At 30.0% G+C, this 20,028-nt stretch overlaps 3 protein-coding genes across 5 annotated transcripts; all 3 read left to right on the plus strand.

Moving 5' to 3' along the window:
• Positions 1-4,924: 4,924 nt before the first annotated feature.
• LOC113851436 lies at positions 4,925-6,274 on the plus strand. The gene is made up of 2 exons (XM_027481919.1): positions 4,925-5,330; positions 6,061-6,274. Exons 1-2 carry the CDS (start codon positions 4,994-4,996, stop codon positions 6,210-6,212), a joined length of 489 nt encoding a protein of 162 aa, XP_027337720.1. The 5' UTR covers positions 4,925-4,993; the 3' UTR covers positions 6,213-6,274.
• A 2,883-nt stretch (positions 6,275-9,157) lies between these two features.
• LOC113850494 (protein cornichon homolog 4-like) lies at positions 9,158-12,227 on the plus strand. The gene is made up of 4 exons (XM_027481056.1): positions 9,158-9,445; positions 10,324-10,505; positions 11,827-11,949; positions 12,037-12,227. The coding sequence occupies exons 1-4, from the start codon at positions 9,374-9,376 to the stop codon at positions 12,071-12,073; spliced, it is 414 nt and encodes a 137-aa protein (XP_027336857.1). The 5' UTR covers positions 9,158-9,373; the 3' UTR covers positions 12,074-12,227.
• Positions 12,228-13,643: 1,416 nt separating this feature from the next.
• LOC113849568 (ATP-dependent Clp protease proteolytic subunit-related protein 2, chloroplastic) lies at positions 13,644-18,869 on the plus strand. Of its 3 annotated transcripts, XM_027479567.1 has the most exons (10): positions 13,657-13,849; positions 13,947-13,990; positions 14,073-14,142; positions 16,287-16,407; positions 16,589-16,726; positions 16,817-16,933; positions 17,639-17,707; positions 17,814-17,909; positions 18,273-18,419; positions 18,582-18,869. In XM_027479567.1, the coding sequence occupies exons 1-9, from the start codon at positions 13,788-13,790 to the stop codon at positions 18,408-18,410; spliced, it is 855 nt and encodes a 284-aa protein (XP_027335368.1). In that variant the 5' UTR covers positions 13,657-13,787; the 3' UTR covers positions 18,411-18,419; positions 18,582-18,869. The 3 variants fall into 3 exon arrangements, with proteins under 3 accessions (XP_027335367.1, XP_027335368.1, XP_027335366.1); XM_027479566.1 differs by lacking the exon at positions 18,582-18,869 and having other exon boundaries at positions 13,644-13,849; positions 18,273-18,521; XM_027479565.1 differs by lacking the exon at positions 18,582-18,869 and having other exon boundaries at positions 14,067-14,142; positions 18,273-18,521.
• Positions 18,870-20,028: the final 1,159 nt, after the last annotated feature.

Genomic DNA, 20,028 nt, shown 5'->3' on the forward strand with positions numbered 1-20,028 from the left:
GGGAGTGAGTCTTAGCTGGATCCCGCGTTAGCTCTGACGGGATGAGGTACCTCTGAACTGACGAGAAACAACGGCGCAATTGGTAAAAACTGAACAGGTGAAGTCACCGGGGCTCCATCATCCCAATCATAAAGTACAATCCTTTTTGACTCCTCTTACCTATAATTCCACATCAATTACCATGCATTACTTGCTCCTTGCCGCTTCACCCCTTTCAAGAGTTCAAACCCAAAGCTTTTCATGCCTATCCAAAATGCTTTACGTGTCAACTCAACTATACATTATTTTTGGCTCCTTGTTATCCCTCAATTAACATAATTCAAATTCCGTTAGACAAGTTAACCCAAGAACACAGCTGTTATGGAAAAAGAGGTAGCTCTCGTCCTTGGGATAGCAAAACCGGGAGCATGACTTAGCATCTATCATTAGCTTGCTTTGCAACCCCTCTCTTGTAATCATTTGTTCCCTCCACGCTCTTAGATTCACTTAGCATTGCAATCGATTATGCTCTTGATCGTTCATTTCACAGATCACTCTCTCTCGATCTCCTGATTATGAGTGTATTATACTTACCTTCATCCATTATAACCTATGCTGTAGATATTGCTATACTTAGTCATGGAAAATTCTTGGTTATTATTTCTCAATCATATTTGCATCTCTATCAATTCAAGTAACAACTGTTACCCTTCTCACTTACTCTCCTCCTGACTCAATTTTTATTATCATTTATCAGTGGCAATGATAATTAATGAAGCACCTAATTAAAATACTCTTACCACTTCTGCCATAACAAATTTCTCTTTATTGGATTAACAAGTAACAATCAATTCCACTCCCCTTTTCTGCAACTTTTGCCAAACTCCAAAGTGAAAGCAACGTCATCTTCATCAAAACTGATCGCTATAAGTTACTATCAATATTTCAACCCACCTTTATTAGGAGATCCATAAGTGCCATTATTATAATCTCCCAGCTGCATTTTCATTGTGTACATATACGTATTTTCAGCCTTTCCTCAGGTCAATTAGAGACCACTAATTCTATCCAATTTTGAAACTTAATTGTGCATAATATAGTTTATAGTAATTAACACAGTATGAAGTGCTTCAAATTAATTCAAATTTAATTATAGTTAAATGGTAATTCCAAATGTACCAAAAAAGAAAAAAAAAATGCTGCTTTCAGTGGGAGAAATATGATCATATCTAACCAGTCTTACACATTACAATATATTTAAGTGCTAATTCTATTAAAAAAATATTCGAAATAGAACACCCTCTGTAGTTCTAGGTCTTCAATAATCGGTAGAAACCAATTTTTAATACGTCTATATATCTATGTGAAAAAACAATGATGGGGTGGGTCAGGGGATGGATACTTTGAGACTGAGATGATGATTGGTTCCGGTGCTTAGCCCCACACATCAATTTGGATCAGTGGTCTATGCGGTGACTGTGATGTGATGGGTGCAAATGATTTGGTGCGTGGACTAAAATAACCACAAAAAGATTCTCCGACTGTTGCATGTTTGTGCTTTCTTGTAGCTGTAAAATGTGGACAATATATATTTATATAGCATAGGATCTGCAATATATAATGCGAACTGATTTGCATGCGGAATTGAAGCATGCATCGAGTACCATGTGGCCTATATATATGTACAAAGCAATCTATAGTGCAGAGTAATGGTGACTGTTGATGGCCATGCTGGCTTTGCCATAAAGGAGCTTTAAACGAAGGCGAATTCATTCATTAAAAACTACAATGTGGGTCTTCTTGCTTATTAATTTGCATGTACGGTGCCTCTTTTTGAATTTGTCTTGGAATTAATCTCACCATCATTTTGAAAGATCGTGAGCTTTTGTTTTCTTGACCAAGTTGAACACCCACTAAAATCCTTCACTCATTGTTTTTTAACCTGGTCAATATATACAATTGATTCACTTTGTCAGTTACCTCAACAAAAGAGCACGCATAGCTTTCCCTGAGCCTCTTAACTGCGTTCAAATCTAGAGGAATGTCCTTAACTACAACGAATCAATGATATTAGCTCCTGAAAGAGAGGACAACGCAAGCCATGGAAATGTGTGCTACATGACATATTATAAGCCCTAGCTTATAAAACTCTGTTTAAGATCATTTTTAACGCGGTATCTTATTGGATTTCTTACTTTGGTTTTCAAAAAAGCATTTGTACATGCAATATAACGAGAAAAGTGAGCTTCAATGAAAAAATTATTATCAATTCTTAATGTTCATTTTAATCAATTATAAGTAATTAGATTTTATAAAAAAAATTATTTATTATGCTAAAAATATAAAAATGTTTTATTTTTTTAATAAAAATTGCCACTTATGGTTTCAAAACTAAAAAGAAAATATGAAAGAGAAGAATATTATATCAAAGTTAAAGTTGGGCTAAGACTCACCGAATAAAACATGCTACTGATATATTTTCTTTCATTTGATTGTCTTCAACTTTTATAACATCTTCCCAATTAAACTCAACCACGAGTTAGGTTGGTGTAGTTATGTTAATTATGTTACCCAATTAACGAAATGACTTGTCTTGTTGCAATTGATATGCAGGATGTCCAAAGTGGTATGATATGACAGGTTAGACATTCGGTTATTGTTTTTTTAATACCATTTGATAAATTTTTTAAGTTATTAATTTGAAGTTTAAATATTTTTTGCGTGTTTACCATTTCTTTCGATCTTAGCTTTTATTTCTTACTTTAAACGTTTAATTTTGATTCCATTAGTTTTAAATGTTTTGATTAGTTTCCACAATTAGTAATATGCCGAAACACATCTTGTAAGGTATTATCATTTTGACCAATGTCTCGTATATTAAAGAGACCAAGACTTATGAAGCACAAAGAGACCAAGACTTAAACTCTTAAAATTAATTATAAATTTAATTTTAATATAATGTCAGTGTTCAAATATTTATGTTATCAATCAATTAAAAATTATTATAGATATGACTTCTAAAACATTTATTAGAAAAGATAATAATTATTAATAACATGACAATTTATAATTAAATAAAAACATAATTTTTTTTACAATATCAATATATTTTAATTACATTCCAAAATCATAAGGACAAGAGGCAAAATTTTAAAATATAAAGACAGAAATCAAAATCAAAGTAAATTATAGAAATAAAAAATGTATTTAAACATTAACTTAATATTTAGTAGACATCATACTACAAGATGATATAAAAAAATGATTTATATTCATAGTTTATTACTTAAAATATTTATAACTTTCTATCATCACAAAAAAAATGTTAACACTCATAAAAAAGTTTCAATATATTTGCACAAATGAACATGCAAAAAAAAATTTGTATTTTCTTTTAAAACACCTTTTTATTAAATTAGACAAACAAATACTATATAAATTTGAAACATTTTAGTTTTAAAATAATTAATCAACTTATCAAACAAAACAAAAATTATATGTAAACACAATTATCCAACATATGTTAAGCTATGTTTGAGAGTATAAAAAGAGAAGGGTTTATGGGTAGAAGATGAGAAAGGAGTATTGATGATAAAAAATTAATTTCAGAGAGATTAAAACATAAATTTATAAATTTTTTAATCATATTTAAAAACACTCAAAGGGGAATATAACATAATCGTTCAACTAAAGAGACGTCAACAAGTGTTAACAATGCCTTCATTTTAGTACTGCATCCACAGTATTGGGCTGAGCCTAATACGCAACAGTCACGAAAACAAGGTTGGCCCAAAAACAAGAAAGCAAAACTAAACTGAGGAACGCAGAAAATATTATTTGCATGCTGTTTTGTTTGCATAGATAATATTTTATATAAATAAATTATAATGTGTTATATTTTAATTTTTATAATATCAGTGTATAAATTAAATCTTCTATGCAACGGGATATTGATTTATAATATTAAATTTAACTTTGTGCGTTTAATATATTTTAATTTTTTATAAAACTTTTGAATGTTTTTTTTTATATATAAAAAGTCGTTTGTTAAACATTCAAAACGCGCAAACATACACTTTAGATTTATATTTTAAAATATAGATATATAATCAATGAATTTATGAATTTATTATTTTGTCTTATTAAATCGTTATTTAAAAAACATTGTCTTTTACCAATTCAATTCCCAAATAACCATATGCCATATGCATAAAGTCCTTACCAGAAGCTATAAAATGGATGATAAAACTTCAAAGTTTTGGCCTCTTTTCCATCTAAACGCTATTTCCAAGAAGTTTCCCTTATTAATCATTTAAGCCCCACCGGCTATTTCTCGTTTTTAAAATTTATGTGATGAATAAACAGAACGTAATATATCATATAATGGTTGAAATTATCAAAATGGGTTAATTTGATTTTAAACTCTCCACTGTCATCGAAGCTTGTCAAGAGTGAACTCGTTTTAATTATATATTTTTTCTATTATTTCACTTATACCAATTACCAACAAAGCATTAATCTATAACTTCGTAAAAATCACTTGCTTTAATCTTTTTTTCACATCATATTCATTAATATTAAGGATTAAAACGAAAGATCAATAAATAAATAAAAATATCTTTAGAAAAAAGAGAGATTAAGTTTACAATCTTAAATATTAAAATGAGAATTCACTCAAATTATTCTCGTAAATTAAAAAAAAAAATCCTTCCAACCACTAAAGTAATATTTTTCCATGAAAATTCAATCAAAATCAAAGGTAATCTCTATAAGAAAAGTTAAAACTGCACCACTTTCCGAAGAAATAGGCAAACAAAAGTTAAAACTGCACCACTTTCTGAGAAGCTTCTCCAACCAACCAAACAATAAACGTTTGTTATGTTAGTATACTATTTAGTACTTACTTATTACAACCTTCTCTGTCTCTCCTCAAACTCGAAACAACCACCTCGTCTCCTCGAACAAAATCAACAAGTAAAAAAAAAAAAACACGAAAATACTCATCCTCATAAGCATGACTTCAGCGTCGCCGGGTCATCGGAGAAAATTCTCCGGCAAGACCCCTCCGGAGAAACACTCCGGGATGGTTCGGCGATTCGTCCCCAGTCCTCTGACGCTGAAGCTTCCATTGCAAAGAAGTGAGTCTGATGTTGGGCCATGGAAAGTGTTGGTGAATGTGACCATCGAGAACAGCTTGGGAGCCATACAGGTTCTGATGTTGCCTCAGGACACAGTCGCCGATTTGATAAAGGCATCGTTGGTGTCTTACGAGAGGGAGAAGAGGAGGCCCTTCTTGAAGAACACTGATCCTAAGTGCTATGATCTTCACTACTCTTCCTTCACCCTTGAAAGTAATTCATAATTTACCTTTTCTCTTCCCTTTTCTTGTTATTTTCATAATAGCTGAAAGCTTATCCTTTGAATAAGTATATCACACTACATGCTAATTACTTTGTTCTTGCAGAGAAAGAAAAATGTATACACTACGAGCATGTTTGATTTTTAAAAAGAATTTTTTTTTAAATCAAAATTTATTCTAATTATTTGATAAACTTTTTATATATCTGTTGTTAATGAGTGTCCCTGTGATTTGAGTTTCTCAACTGATATAAACATTTTATTTACGGTTTTATTAATCTTAGTCATTAATGTTAAGTTTCAACGTATAAAAATAGTAATTTTTTATTAAAATTTTAAAAAAATTATTTGATAAAGTGATTAGTAGAAAAAAAAAATAATAAATATTTTATTTTTCATAAAAAATAATATTTTTAGGTGTTTAAACCTGTGCTGAAGTTAAGAAAACAGTTTTTCTGCTAATATTTTTATATGAATAAATGAATATTAGTAAAAATGTAGCAATTAATATTGTTTTAAACTTTTACATTAACGGATAAATATGAATAAATTTTATTTTCTAAGAATATAAATAGTATTAATTCATAATTTTTTAATAAAATTATTTTAAAAAATTATTAATGCATTTACATAATTTTCATACACTTATCAAATTCTTTTAAATAGTAAACAGAATTATAATTTGTTTTAAGCATTAAATTAATGTCTGAGACATCAATGCAGGTTTGAAAGCAGATGATAAGTTGATGAAGTTGGGGTCAAGGAATTATTTTCTGTGCTCAAAGCCTCCCACTTCTTCTTGCTCTGAGAAGGAGAAAAATATGGCATTTGATTCTGCATTTCCTTCCATGATATTCGTTCCTCTTCTACTGTAGATAAGGAACGTGCCGATCACTTTTACGAGCACTTAACCTTTTCAGTCGCCGTGATTGCCTCTCTTGTACCCGTAACTTTATTCGAACATTAATTAAACAACATCAGTAATATTTGTAATTTTAAGTCTGTTTTTGTCCATTCTTCATTTATATATATAATCAAACGAATGTGACAAAAGTGGTATTAATCTTTCAATAGCAGTCATATTTTGCTTGCTTTGATTTAAATTTAATCACAAGCATTATTAATAATACATTTACATTTACTAAATCTAAAAGCATTTGATATTTAGCTATATGCATTTGCTAGCTGGAAATTTATGTCGGTAAAATATGAAGATAGGGGTGCTGTAAAGATGTATATTGTTCATAGTTTCACTCATTTCCTTTTCCCTTGTTCAACACCTGACCCATAATTTCCTTGTCACTGAATTAACTTTCATTATCTCTAATGGTTAAAAAGACAATAGAATATAACTAATGATATCAACATCCTGTCTGACTAGCATAATACTTTTTTTTACAAGACATATTATAAAAAAAATTTAATGATATTTTTTAAAAGTATTTTATAATTTTTATGAAACATTTATCATATTTTTATTTACTCTTAATAAATAGAATAGATGGAAACTAAAATTTAAATTAACAATGATAATATATTGATAGTGTAATTAGGTAAAGTGACATTAAATGATGATAAAATCATCATCTTATAATAATTTGTTTAAAATTATAAAATTTAACTAACTTTAATTAATTTTATTAATTCATATAATTTATTTGAAGATAACTTATAAAAAGAATCAGAAAGAATAATTTTTTTAAAAAATGAGCACAAGTCACGCAAAACTTACATTTTTTTAAATAATGTCTGAAGATGAAATATTAATCAATAAAAATTAAGCATATATCATTTAAATTATTCTAATTTAAACTTTAATTTAATTCAAACTTTAAATCTTGATACAGTGTTCTATTAAATTAAAAATATATTGTTAGATAAATTAAATTTTAAAATCATTATAATTATAATCAGTTTTAATTATAATTTATTTTTAAATTTAGATTTTGACAATTAATATAGATAAAAAAATTAACTTCTTTTATTTTAAACGTAAAAATCTCATATTTATATAATTTGATACAATAGAATATTTATTATTATTAAAAATAAACATTTTATAATTTATACACTTGTTAAATTAAAAAATACATATAATATATCTTCAATACTTTATTTCAAAATTTAATTTAATTTAAAATACAAATGTGTTGTATACAAAAAAAAAAACTTAGTATACAGTCATATCTAAAATTACAATAACATAATTTGAAATGAAATGAGTTTAATAATTTTAAAAATATATTAAAAATATTATAATTAAAATAGAATTTAATTAAAACATACTAATAATGAAATTTTTTATGCTGTTATCAAAGATTGCTATATTTACAAAATAATTAATTTTTATAGTAATTAATTTAAAATGATATTTATCATATATTTTAATTAATTAAGCAAATTTTTGTATATTTATAATGCATCAAAATAAATTCATTAAAATAATATATTTAAAATTTGAAATAATAATTTAAAATACTAATGAAGATATCAATCTCTGTATTATAAATGAGAGTTAATTATTTAAAAAGTAAAATATTAGTAAAACTTGCTATTTTTTTTATAAATGGTTACACGTATATTTTTTTATTACTTTATATAAATTTTTGTATCTTTTGTGAATACTTATTTTTATATTTATAAAATTTATATTATTAATTTTTAATTTAGAATTTACTTTTAAAAGTTTCATATTTTTAATTTATGATTATTATTGACTAAACCACCAAATTAGTTTTCGAAATTGTGAATGTTAAATAAATTAGTCTTGAAATCTTTAACTAGACCTATTATTCCTTGACATTATCAAATGTTATGTACTTTAGTTCAACAACTAATTTCTATTTTGATGTTAACTGTTAGGTGACCAAAATCACATTATTTCACCCTCTCTTCCCACAACATAGCTGTCACTGCCACTAAACTCACACTTCCATCATCTTGTTCAATAGTATTGTTTCACCCTCCCTGCCTCATCGTCCATTATCTCCTCTAATGGTGTTATTTCAACCTGTCCTCTCCTCCGTCTACTACCACCTGTCACTGTGATTAAGGTGTTTGTATTGCACAATATTAAGATTTAGGTTAAGAAGGAAAAGAGCTTAGACCAAATAGTTGAAGAATGTTATCTCACATTTCTTCGTCATGATCTATTTGAGTATAGAGGTGGCAAAAAGCTTATGTGAAGGGAAGTTAAGGGGTGCTGAGATAGGGGAGAAGAGCTTGTAATACTAGTGTCAAAGGGACCATTTAGGTAGGTAGCGGTGTAGAAGGTGGTATGGAAATAGGTGGAGATTCAAAACATGGTAAAAGTTTTGTGGAAAAATAATGTCTCTAGAGTTAAATGAAGAGAAACGATGTGATTTTAATATTTTAAATCACATTTAACAATAAAAATTAACATAGCTGTGCCATAAACTAATAATTAAACTAAAATATATAATATTTAATAAAATCGAGAACTAACAGGTCTATTATAAAATTATAAAAATTAATTTACTCAATACTTACGATTATAGAAATTTGTATGAAAATTTACTCGAATATTATTATATATTAATTTTTTATGTTTAATTTAAAAAAATTATTTTAAAATGATATAATTTTATTAAATTTTTATCATTTTGATAACATATTATTTGTAGTTATGTGTTAAGTTAAAATATTTTTTTAAAAAATTATTGTTTGAAATAATTTTATTATATATATTATTTATAAAATTATAAAATTTTGTTCTTTATTATTAAATTATTTATAGTAAACTAGTTCGATTAAAATAAGAAAAGAAGGGTCTACTAATTCCTTTCTTTTCTGGAGTGGATTGGAAACGATTCTTTTCTGCTACACGCTGGCGCACGATTCTTAGCTTCTCCGGGTGAGTGTGCAATCCAAATCCTCCAAAGTTTCTCTGCTTCTCTCCGTGCGGTGTACACTGCGCACGAGCTCTTCCATTCGTGCGCAATTCACGTCGCATGGTTCGAACGCGTTGTGCTGCAACTGAAATCGATAATAAGAGAAAGAGGAGAGGAGAGGAACCATGGCTGATCTGTTTGCGTGGCTCATCTCTTTCTTCATCCTTATTGCCTTAATTGTACTCATCATTTACCAGGTCAATCTCACCAAGCCCTAACTTTTACTTATTGCTTCTTTATGTTTTATTCTCTTTGTTGAAGTCAACTTCAGAGTAATTTTAACTTCCCCATTATCCCAAGTTTTCTTCTTTAGTTCAAGCATTCAACTGGGTATATGTCTAATTATTCCATATGCAACTTTTTGATTGCTATCCTCGACTGAAATGGATGAAAACAAAAAAAACTGCCTTAAATTAATTCATATTTGATTTAAGTCTGAGAAGGAAAAAATAAAAATAAAAACTTACCCAGAGAAAATAAAACATGTAGGAGGAAAATTATGGGTCTATGGGTTCGCTTATGGTTTCTATTGGTTTTTGAGAATATTTAGTGTGAAGGGACCCCAATTGAGTATTTCCTCGGAAGATGTACTTCAATGGACATAATGCATGTATGACACTCTTTATGATGCATACTCAACAAATATTACACGAACATTTTGTTTATAAAACATTGAGGCTTTGAGATTGGATGAATATAATCACACTTAGGTTGCATACAACGTTTATTCTAATTTCGAGAAGAGGGCTTATTTTCATATAATAGGGCTTATTCTAATTTGCAAAGGACTTATTTTATATGCTATTACGTGTAGATGTCCTCATGTTGATCTGTTGAATATTCTAGGAGTTAGGAGTCTCACTTCTCCCTATGTCTGTTACTTATCTGTTTCTGCTTCAGAGCCTTCTGAAGATGGTTGACTGTTACTCACGAATTTTGCATTTTGTCGTACTGTCATTGCTCACTGGTATTTTCTCAAGGAATCTGTAATGAACTTGGTTGCATTTGGCGCACCATCAACCTTTTTGATGGGCATTATCTGACATTTGCTGATTCTGTTTAACATTTATTGCAGTTAATGTGCCTGGCAGACCTAGAATTTGATTATATAAATCCTTATGATTCCTCATCTCGAATAAACAAAGTGATTTTGCCTGAGTATATTATAGAAGGTGTGCTATGCTGCTTCTACCTTGTAACAGGGCATTGGTTTATGTCACTGTTATGTGCTCCTTACCTCTACTACAATGTGAGATTGTAAGTTTTCTATCAAATCTAGAAATAAGCTGAAGAATTTTATCATTAATGAAAGATACTGATTCCTTAATATGATGTTTTTAAGAAACATTTAAGTGGAAATAATATATGTCTGCACACTGATATGAAACTGGATGGCAGCTTGAGTTGGAATTTTGAATCTTTTGCATTCTTTGGTATTGTAGACGTTGTGTGACTGCCCAGGAAAAGAGTAATTTGTTGATGGCATGAGAAAAGCCAATTTAATTGAAATAAGTAATTATTGGTTTATGCTACATGAAGTTGCTACACAGGCTATATTTTTGCTACTAAGAATTACTTATATTTTGTATCTGCATAGTTGTTGGGGGTGAGGTTGAGAGTTTGAATTTTGAGTTTTAGGTTTTTGCACATTATTCTTCATTTTTATATTTGCTTAGGAGTATTAAGAGAATCAAACCAAATCGATTAACCCGATTTTTTACTGTATGGAAGGTTTGTTCATTCTTTTTTCCTGTGTTGTTTAGTTTGGCTTGGTTTGTTTTGCTGAAAGAAAAAGGGGGGCGTTTTGGTAGTGTTTTTGTTGAAGTATGAAGCCATTGGGTCACAAAATGGTTTTTTTTTTTTCTCCAAATCTCAAACTCTATTTCCTTGATCTGGTACCCCCATCTAGCAGTATAAATATGGAATTTGTGTTATTATCTTCTTCAATCTATGTCTTGTAAAAGGTCATACTAATTGATCTAGTTTTGGTGTGAGTTCAAAAAATCAAATGAAATTGGGATTAGTGTTATTAGTGAAGGCTCGTTTAATGTGGTTTAAACCAAACCAAATTACCTAACATTGTGAACCAGCCAAAGGAGTGACTTATATCCATGGTGCATGAGACGAGCCATTTTTCAAAAATCCACTCTATAGTTGTGAACGGTATTTTTGTTTATTCGTTCATGTAATTGCTAAGCAGGTTACACTTGTAGATGTGTGTCTGTTGGGTCTTAAATCTCAACAATGTTACTCGATGGAAAGATTATATCCAAGTTAGTAACTAGAGCTAAAAGTGACTAATTGTTGATGCAGCTACTTAAGAGTTTTTGAGCTGCAGTTTGCACACCTTGGATGTGCCTTGTATATCAGTTTCTTGTCTACATGTTCTAGTACCGTTTGCCAGTATATTTTTGTGTCATAGCTGCCATTTTGTTTAGTTGATGATTTTTGATAGAGTTATAGTTAGAGGATCAAAGGGGATGACTTGTTTCCATGCTTTAAACATCCTTGATATCTTCATATAGAGGAATGTTCTTAATATGGTCTTGCTAATTACATATTTTATTCCTTTAATCAGGTACAGACAGGGAAATCATCTGGTTGATGTTACAGAGATATTCAACTTGCTCTCTAAGGAGAAGAAGCAACGGCTTTTCAAACTCTTCTATCTTGTTTTTATTCTTTTCCTCTCCTTATTTTGGTATGGTGACTAGAAAAGAAAAAGCTTAGTATTCATTATAAAGAGGTGCTATTAAGATACTATTCTTACATTTACATTCTGCTGCAGGATGATCTACACATCTCTGGAAGACAATTATGAATAATTGCTGTTGATGGCTTGTTTTGTGGAATGCTTCTGGAAGTATCCATTTTCTACGCTATTCTGGACTAACTTGTACTTTAGGTTTTGGTTGCTGCCAGTTTCCGTTGTTGGACATTGAAATGTCTGTATCATGTATCAATACACTTCAAAGCAGTTTTATTGCCTGTTCCATTTATGCTCGTTTGAGCAGTAATTATAAGGTTGAGAATAACACTTCACACGCTCTTATCACTCATCATATATATATATATATATATATATATAGAGAGAGAGAGAGAGAGAGAGAGACTTCCTCTCATTAATACTCATTATTTTTTTTATTTGAAACAAATAATTAATTTAATAAGATCAATAAAAGGTACTTATATCTCATAAATTTATAGTATATACTAAAAATACTTATAGTAATAAATTATCAAATTAGTATCTTGTATATTAAACAATAAATATATCTATTCAGCAAAAAAAATATCTATTAATATGAATAATAGGTGAGCATTTTGATAATTTAAATTTTATAATAAATAAAAGTAAAAAAGAATTTAATAATTAATGCATTTAATTTTTTTTAATTTTTATATTTTAGATAAAAAAAAGTGATAATTATTTTTTAGGAGGAGGACCGAAGGGAGTAACATTTTTTACAATACGAGTTTATAAATCTAAATGTTAAATTATATTTTGATAATTATGTTAAATTATACATAGACTTATCCATTGATGTCCAACTAACTTTAATTTTATCTTTAAAACTTGATTAAATTATTAATAATTTTAATGTATAAAAAGAATTTGAGGAGTAAACTTACATGTTACAATGGTTGCATTTATCGTATCAGATTTGGTACGGTGTGACAACGGAATCTTAAGATTCATGATGACAAGTATCTAGATCCCTAGAAAGCGAAAAATTAGTTATGAGGCATCTAATAAAAAAGTTAATCTTTTAATCTCTTAATAATTTAAAATAAAAGATATTAAATAAAAATATTTAATTTCTTGAAAGTAAAAAATAATATTTTTTAATCAATTTATTAAAACTGAGATCTAATTAAAAGAAAAAGATATCATCAATTTTCAAAATAGTTAAAAATCTTTTCATTAAGGAATATCATATTATTAATTTTTATAATACAAACATTTTAAATCTTATACATATAATATCTATCTTTTTTGTTTAAAGTTCGAATGGAGAACAATTTTTATTTATAATTTTTATAAATAAAAGTTTAAGATAGTTTTTTTTCTTAGTAAAAATAAAAATGAATGTTAACAAACACTTATTACAAACTTATGAATAAAAAATATTAAATAGAAAATTATATTTTTTAATTTTTTAGCATTTTCAATGTTATTTTAATCAAATATTTTTTTATATTTAAATTGTTTTTGTCAACGAATACTTAAAAAACGAACGATATGTTTTATTAAATATTTCTAATTTTTTAAAAAGGGAAACGTCATGAAAAAATATTTTTTTTGTAAAAATGTATTATAGTAAAAAAAAATTATCTAACATTTTTAAATGATAAAAAATATTAATATATCACAGTAAACTTTCATAATAGGTTCTAAACTAGCATGGAAAAGTTATAGGAAAAAAAAAAAAAGGAAGAAGGATTGAAACGGGGTGTCGTTGATATTCATCATTCATCATCTTCACTCTTCAGGAAGTAACTTCCCTATCTGCTCTCTCTTACCTTGCCTTCCACAACATGGCGGTCGCACCTTACACGACCGGTTCTGCACTTCGTGTTTCTCCTCCTCCAACTCCTAGGTTTCTCTCTCTCTCTCTCTCTCTCTCTCTCCATCTGCGATACACTTACTATAAATTATGTAATTCGTTGACTATGTTCTCTCTTTTGCCGTTGCAGTTTTGCCACTAAACTCTATTCCGGATTGAAACTTCAATCTGCGAGTGTGTCCCATTCCCTCACTTTCTTCTTCTTCAATCTTCGTTTCTCAAACTCTTTCTGTTTGCTCACCATTTTCAGTTGCAGGTCCATTTGGAGCGGCAAAACCTAACCTAACCGCTGAATTTTATGGAAAAGTTCACAAGACTCTTTGCCGGTAATCCCCCTTACTCCCCATTTCCAATTCATATTCTTCTTTTCGGTGAGGTTATATGAGTTATTTATTTATTTTTGGCTTTTGGAGTGTGCCTTATTTAGAATTGGTGCCATCTTCACTGTGATAAACCTTTCCAAGATAGTCAGTAACATGGATTACGATCTCTTGGATTGAATTGCTGCTCTTTAACCTCCGTTTGTACTGGCAAGTAATTGATTATGTAGCTAGAATTGTACATTTGCACTGTACACTAAAATTCCTGTTTCTTAGTAAATGCTGGATTTTAAAGGAATAGCATGAGAAAAAAAGTGGAAATTTCATAAATAAAATGCTAGAATGGATGAATGGTCACATAAGGATAGGGTAAGAAATTATTGTTGTATAGTCAAGAATATTAGAATAGCATATATTGTGAAAAAGATGACAGAAAATCAATTAAAATGATTTGGAAAAGGCCATTAGAAAAAGCAGTGAAAAAAGTGAATAAAATGACTTGATCTAGTGAAAAAAGATAAAGGGGAGACCCATATAATCTTTAGAGAAAATTATTAAAAAAATATAACAATTAATAATATCTTAAAAAAATTGATTTTTGATTGAGTTCAATAGCATTGTATTATTCATGTAGCCAACCTCATTGGGATAAAACTTAGATGTTGTTGTTATGAAAGGAATCAGTTTCATTTCCATTTTTCCTCTTCATAATGTGTTTTGTGATGAAAAGTGAGTCATGTTGTATTTGTTGTGTTTGCTTGTTGTGATTGCCCTGCTATATCATTTTACTACTGTGTACCTGGTAGATTTACAGACTCTGATTCCGTAAATCTGCAAACAAAACACTTGCCCTCCAACACAGTTTTCCTGGCAGCAGGAAGCAATTCCCACTTATCTTATTATGATTGTTGTTGTTAGATTAGCAAGTAATTTTTGAAAGTACAGCACTTGAGTTCATAGCATAACATGAGATATTATATATCATAATTAGTTTTCTTATTACAAGTGTGATTGTGAATTGCATTCTTAATCATCTTTAACAGACTGAGCACCTTACATTTTGTTTGGTGCATCCATGCACCTTGTTGCTCAGAAATCCTTATATCAATTATTTTTTGCTAAAAAGTCCCTATCTTATTTTGTACATTTCCAAGGAGTCATCTAACCTAGGTTTCCCCTTTGACTGATTCCTGCCACTGTCATTCTGTCAACCTCTGCTACGCACCTCCATCATTCACTGAACCAACTAGCAACAAATGCACAAACCTTACCACACCACCACATCCTTCACCATTGACCACCATAACTCAACTGTCTCTTTCTCACCTTAACCAACCAAGATTTAAAACTTTCATAAATCACTGTAAACAATCCTGTGCTAGTTGTTCTGCCAGCCTGCCACATGAGCCCCACATCATCAATTCATCATTTACCGTTCTATAATGAAGATGGCCAGTCACCATCCACATCAATGTCCCCCATCACTCCATTGTGTGGACTGTGCCTCCATCCCACCATGCAAGCCTTTATTTAGAGGTGAGCACCTTATGAATACACTCTTGAGTCAAGATTTGAATCTTTGGTAAAATAAAGTGGAGCTCTAAGAAGCAAAGGACATTGGAGTTAAGAATAGACAAGCTATGGCCTTGGATAGCCAAGTTCTTGCAAGGAAGCTTGAGCATGTTCGGGAATAGTAACATGGGAGAGGCTAAAAGGGGCTTGACATGTTAGAAGAAGCTATCAAAATGGTCATGTTAAATGGAAGCTGCTGTTACCTACCACTGCCAACTGATTGCACCTTATATGATGCAGCTCTATCAAAGTGGTCATCTTGTGTCAAGTGTACTACATTGCCGCCTGTGTATGAGTGCCAGTAAGGGACTGTTTTGCAATTATTTATTAAATTATCAATGATATTTCAGACCGTTGATTTTCTTAAATTTATATCCGATGGTTAATATGTATCCACCCTATTTCAAAAGGAGAATGTTAAACACAATCCATCTTTGACCTATTGAAAGTATGGATACAGGTTGGTTTACACCAGTTGAGAATGAATGATGTGTCAGACTTTGTAGGAGAGTTTGTCACATGTTAAATGTCATTGAAAACAGACTGATGCAAACAATATAAATTTTTCATGTTTTCAGGTATGCTAACCACAATCCATCAAGGGCACAGATTCGAATGATGCCCATAGGGACACCTAAAGTCCCCTATTTGACGCCTGGTGAAGGAACTTGGCAATGGGTTGATTTATGGAATGCCCTTGTAAGTCATTACACACATTGGTGTTTATCATTAATTTTACACCTTAAACATCTAAAACATACTGGTTTTCTGTGCCACATAGGTATAGATCACTATTCAGCTGTGAACTTCAAATTTCCTTTATATTTTCATCTCTTTTGTAAAGTTAATGTCTACAAAAACTAGTGCATTACTGTTGCAGTATCGAGAACGTATTATCTTCATTGGACAAGAGATAAATGAAGAATTTAGTAATCAAATATTGGCAACTATGCTGTACCTTGACAGTATAGATAACTCTAAGAAGCTTTATATGTTCATCAATGGTCCTGGTGGTGATGTAAGTCTTTTATGATTCTAGTGTTAAATTAATAATCAATTAATGTCCACTTGTTGATTAGTCATGGTTTATAGCTTGCAACTTTTGCAGGTTACACCAAGCTTGGCTATTTATGACACCATGCAGAGCTTGCAGAGTCCTGTAGCCACCCACTGTGTTGGCTTTGCTTATAATCTTGCAACATTTATCCTTGCAGCTGGAGAAAAGGTACTGTACTATCACAGTCTATTAATACAACTTGTGTAAATCAAGTCTTCCATAGTAAGGCATTATACTGTTAGGGATTTCTATTCCCCATATTATCAAACATGACCTACGTTGTCTGGACTTTAGACTTGTCTATTGAGAGTTATTTCTGTATCATACATTTGTATCCCCACCCCCTGCCATTAATATGATTAAGAATTATGCTTGGCATCAGTAGGCACTTGAAATAACTTTGTGACACTAAATCATGTACACAACCCAGAAATAAAAGGATAATAGTTTCTCTCTCTGCTTCTTTAACCATTGGTGAGGGCATGACATATACAATTTATATTTATAGCATAGCGTTATCTTTCATGAGTGATCATATTATCAGTTTATCAATTATGGTACTATATGTTCCAATGAAAAACCTGGCAAGTCCTGTAGATTGAAATAAAATGGAGTACCTCATAGAGATCCCATTATGAGCAATTAAATGAAAAGAAAGAGCAGTAATAAACATTGAATTATTTGTCACCAATTCCATCATATTTTGGCTCCTAAGCTTCCTCGTTCTGCTCATTCTGTCGTTGCATTCATGTTTAATTCATTTCATGCTATTTGTGCCTTGTGCTCACTGCATTGAGTATATTGACTTCTCTAGTGTTATGAAAATAGTTCTTACGATCTATTAATCCTTTTATGTTGTTCTGCCATATAAAGGGCAATCGTTTTTCAATGCCTCTGGCAAGAATTGCTCTTCAATCTCCAGCAGGAGCTGCTCGTGGCCAGGTATGTCTGTTTTCTGTCTGAGATTAAGGTCATTAATTTCACCTCTCTGGTTTATGAATGGGATTGCGTCTCCTTTTTTATGCTAACATCATGATAATTCTGTCAGGCTGATGACATTCGTAATGAAGCAAATGAACTTCTCAGAATCAGAGATTACCTTTTCAATGAGTTGTCAAAGAAAACAGGCCAGCCTGTTGAGACGGTCAGTTCACTCTACAATGAAATACCTGTAGATAAATGAGTTTGTGTCACTTATGTTATGGTTTGAATCTCACGACTGTATTGCTTGACTAAGAAACTTGCTCACTCAAAGAGAGAAAAAAAAATATCTTGAAAACAATTGTTAGCTTTTCTTTGATGGTGAAGTCAAATTCAACGTTGACACACTGCTTCAACAAGGATATGATTTTCCCTCTGTTGGTTTCTCGCCTCTTCTCAGTTTTTCTATTTCATATCCATTTTTTTATTGTGTATCTTAGTTCCTGCTATCCAGGGCGTTTATATTAAAACTTTAAGAATTTAAGTTTTATTGGCTTAGAAACTAATTTCTAATGCATCTCTTCAGATTGCCCAAGACCTGAGCAGGATGAAACGCTTCAGCGCACAAGAGGCTCTTGAATATGGCCTCATTGATCGTGTAGTCAGGCCACCCCGTATCAAGGCTGATGCACCTCGCCAGGATGCGGGCACGGGTCTTGGTTAAGAATTCATGGTTTGCAACCCACAATACTGATTAATTTTGCTGAATCAGAAAGTTTCGCATGTTATATTCACTTCAATTTTTTTTATGTATAATAATATCTGGATTGTTAGAGCTTTCTAGCTAGATATTGATGTTACTTAGAAGTGAATGAATTCCAATTCTTATTGATAGCAGTAACATAGGTAGCTGAAGTAGTTGCGGAACTCTACAACTCCCTCTTCTCTTGCAGCCCTATCTCGTCGCAGCACATAAAATATAACCATTATCATCTACTCGTAAATCAGATTTGTAAGCGATTGCCGGACAGAAGCAGAGATTCCATAAGAATCATTTAATCGAGTCGAGAATTTCAATATGAAAGAATGATTTCATTAAGAACTTCTTAACTGTTCCTGGAGCCAAGAATTGAGTGTTTTGTATCATTGAATGTACTAGTAACAATTTTTAATATTTTTTTACTCACTCTTTGGTGTTTTTATTGGGATAACGAAGTTATTAAATAAGGAATAAGATTTGCATAATTGTGTAAATTTTAGTTAATAATAAAAAATGTATTAAACAGAATATGTTACAGAACATATTTACGTTCGATTGAGTTGGACACGGTTGTCGCAAATATAATTGAGGGGTAAATATTTGATGGGTAAGAGCAAATATGGTTATTCATTGGTATAAAGCTACATGTTTCTATCAGGCCTATTCAAAACTTAACTATTTTTAAATCATCAAATTGATATGAAAAAACTAAAAACTGTATATATATATATATATATATATATATATATATATATATATATAATGATTCGGTCTGATTTATTATTCTTACTGCTAAAATTGAATCAAATTAAATTAAAATTGTATACTGATAAATAATTTTTAGAAAAATAATTCAATTAAAAACATTAAAAAGACCATAAAAGTCGATTCAAATTAAACTGTAACATATTGAATTGATTTTGTTTTGATGTTAAATTTAAATTGAATTATATATTAATTTTATATTTAGTTTAGATGATTTTTTTGAGTAAATACTGAATTATAAACATCTCTAATTTCTATTACTGTTAAGAACAGTGCAGAATTTCTAATATTGAGTTACAAATTCGATGGAGGAGGGTTTGGAATGGCAGGAAATATAAAAAAATTATCTTTGAGCTACCTTTTTTGGGCGTTTATAAAAAGTTGAAAGGAATGAATAAAATATTTCACGATAATTTATTATATTGTTTCTTTCATTTTAAAATTAGATGATATTTACTTCAAACAAAAAAATCACATTTTCTCGCTTTCCCAAAATTATTTCATTCCAGATCTAATCTAAGGCAGATTGGCATGATTAGTAGAGGTTGTATCTGGCAAAACCTTACTCCAAGAAAAATACTAATCTTACATATATTGATTAAAGGATTAAAAGTATAAATTTTCTAATCCTAAATATAAAAAGATACTTGTTCTTGTGACTTTCAATACATTTTAACAATTTTTTTAATTTATTATTTATTAATTTCTTAAATAATGCCATAAAAAAATCCTTACTCCAAATCAATATGATATTCTTCAAATATATATGTAATTTAGTTCCCGAAGAATCTAGTCTTTAAATTCATAAAATTCATAT

The sequence above is a fragment of the Abrus precatorius genome, unplaced genomic scaffold (assembly GCF_003935025.1).
Source record: "Abrus precatorius isolate BTA unplaced genomic scaffold, Abrus_2018 Scaffold9, whole genome shotgun sequence".
NCBI lineage: Eukaryota > Viridiplantae > Streptophyta > Magnoliopsida > Fabales > Fabaceae > Abrus > Abrus precatorius.

Bases quoted from the DNA above. Each gene is read 5' to 3' on its own strand.
- LOC113851436 (XM_027481919.1), top strand. From the start codon at position 4,994: ATGACTTCAGCGTCGCCGGGTCATCGGAGAAAATTCTCCGGCAAGACC. The intron at 5,331-6,060 runs GTAATTCATAAT...ACATCAATGCAG, and splicing joins CTCTTCCTTCACCCTTGAAA to GTTTGAAAGCAGATGATAAG.
- LOC113850494 (XM_027481056.1), top strand. From the start codon at position 9,374: ATGGCTGATCTGTTTGCGTGGCTCATCTCTTTCTTCATCCTTATTGCC. The intron at 10,506-11,826 runs GTAAGTTTTCTA...TCCTTTAATCAG, and splicing joins CTCTACTACAATGTGAGATT to GTACAGACAGGGAAATCATC. The intron at 11,950-12,036 runs GTATGGTGACTA...ATTCTGCTGCAG, and splicing joins CTTTTCCTCTCCTTATTTTG to GATGATCTACACATCTCTGG.
- LOC113849568 (XM_027479565.1), top strand. From the start codon at position 13,788: ATGGCGGTCGCACCTTACACGACCGGTTCTGCACTTCGTGTTTCTCCT. The intron at 16,727-16,816 runs GTAAGTCTTTTA...CAACTTTTGCAG, and splicing joins TCAATGGTCCTGGTGGTGAT to GTTACACCAAGCTTGGCTAT. The intron at 17,910-18,272 runs GTCAGTTCACTC...GCATCTCTTCAG, and splicing joins CAGGCCAGCCTGTTGAGACG to ATTGCCCAAGACCTGAGCAG.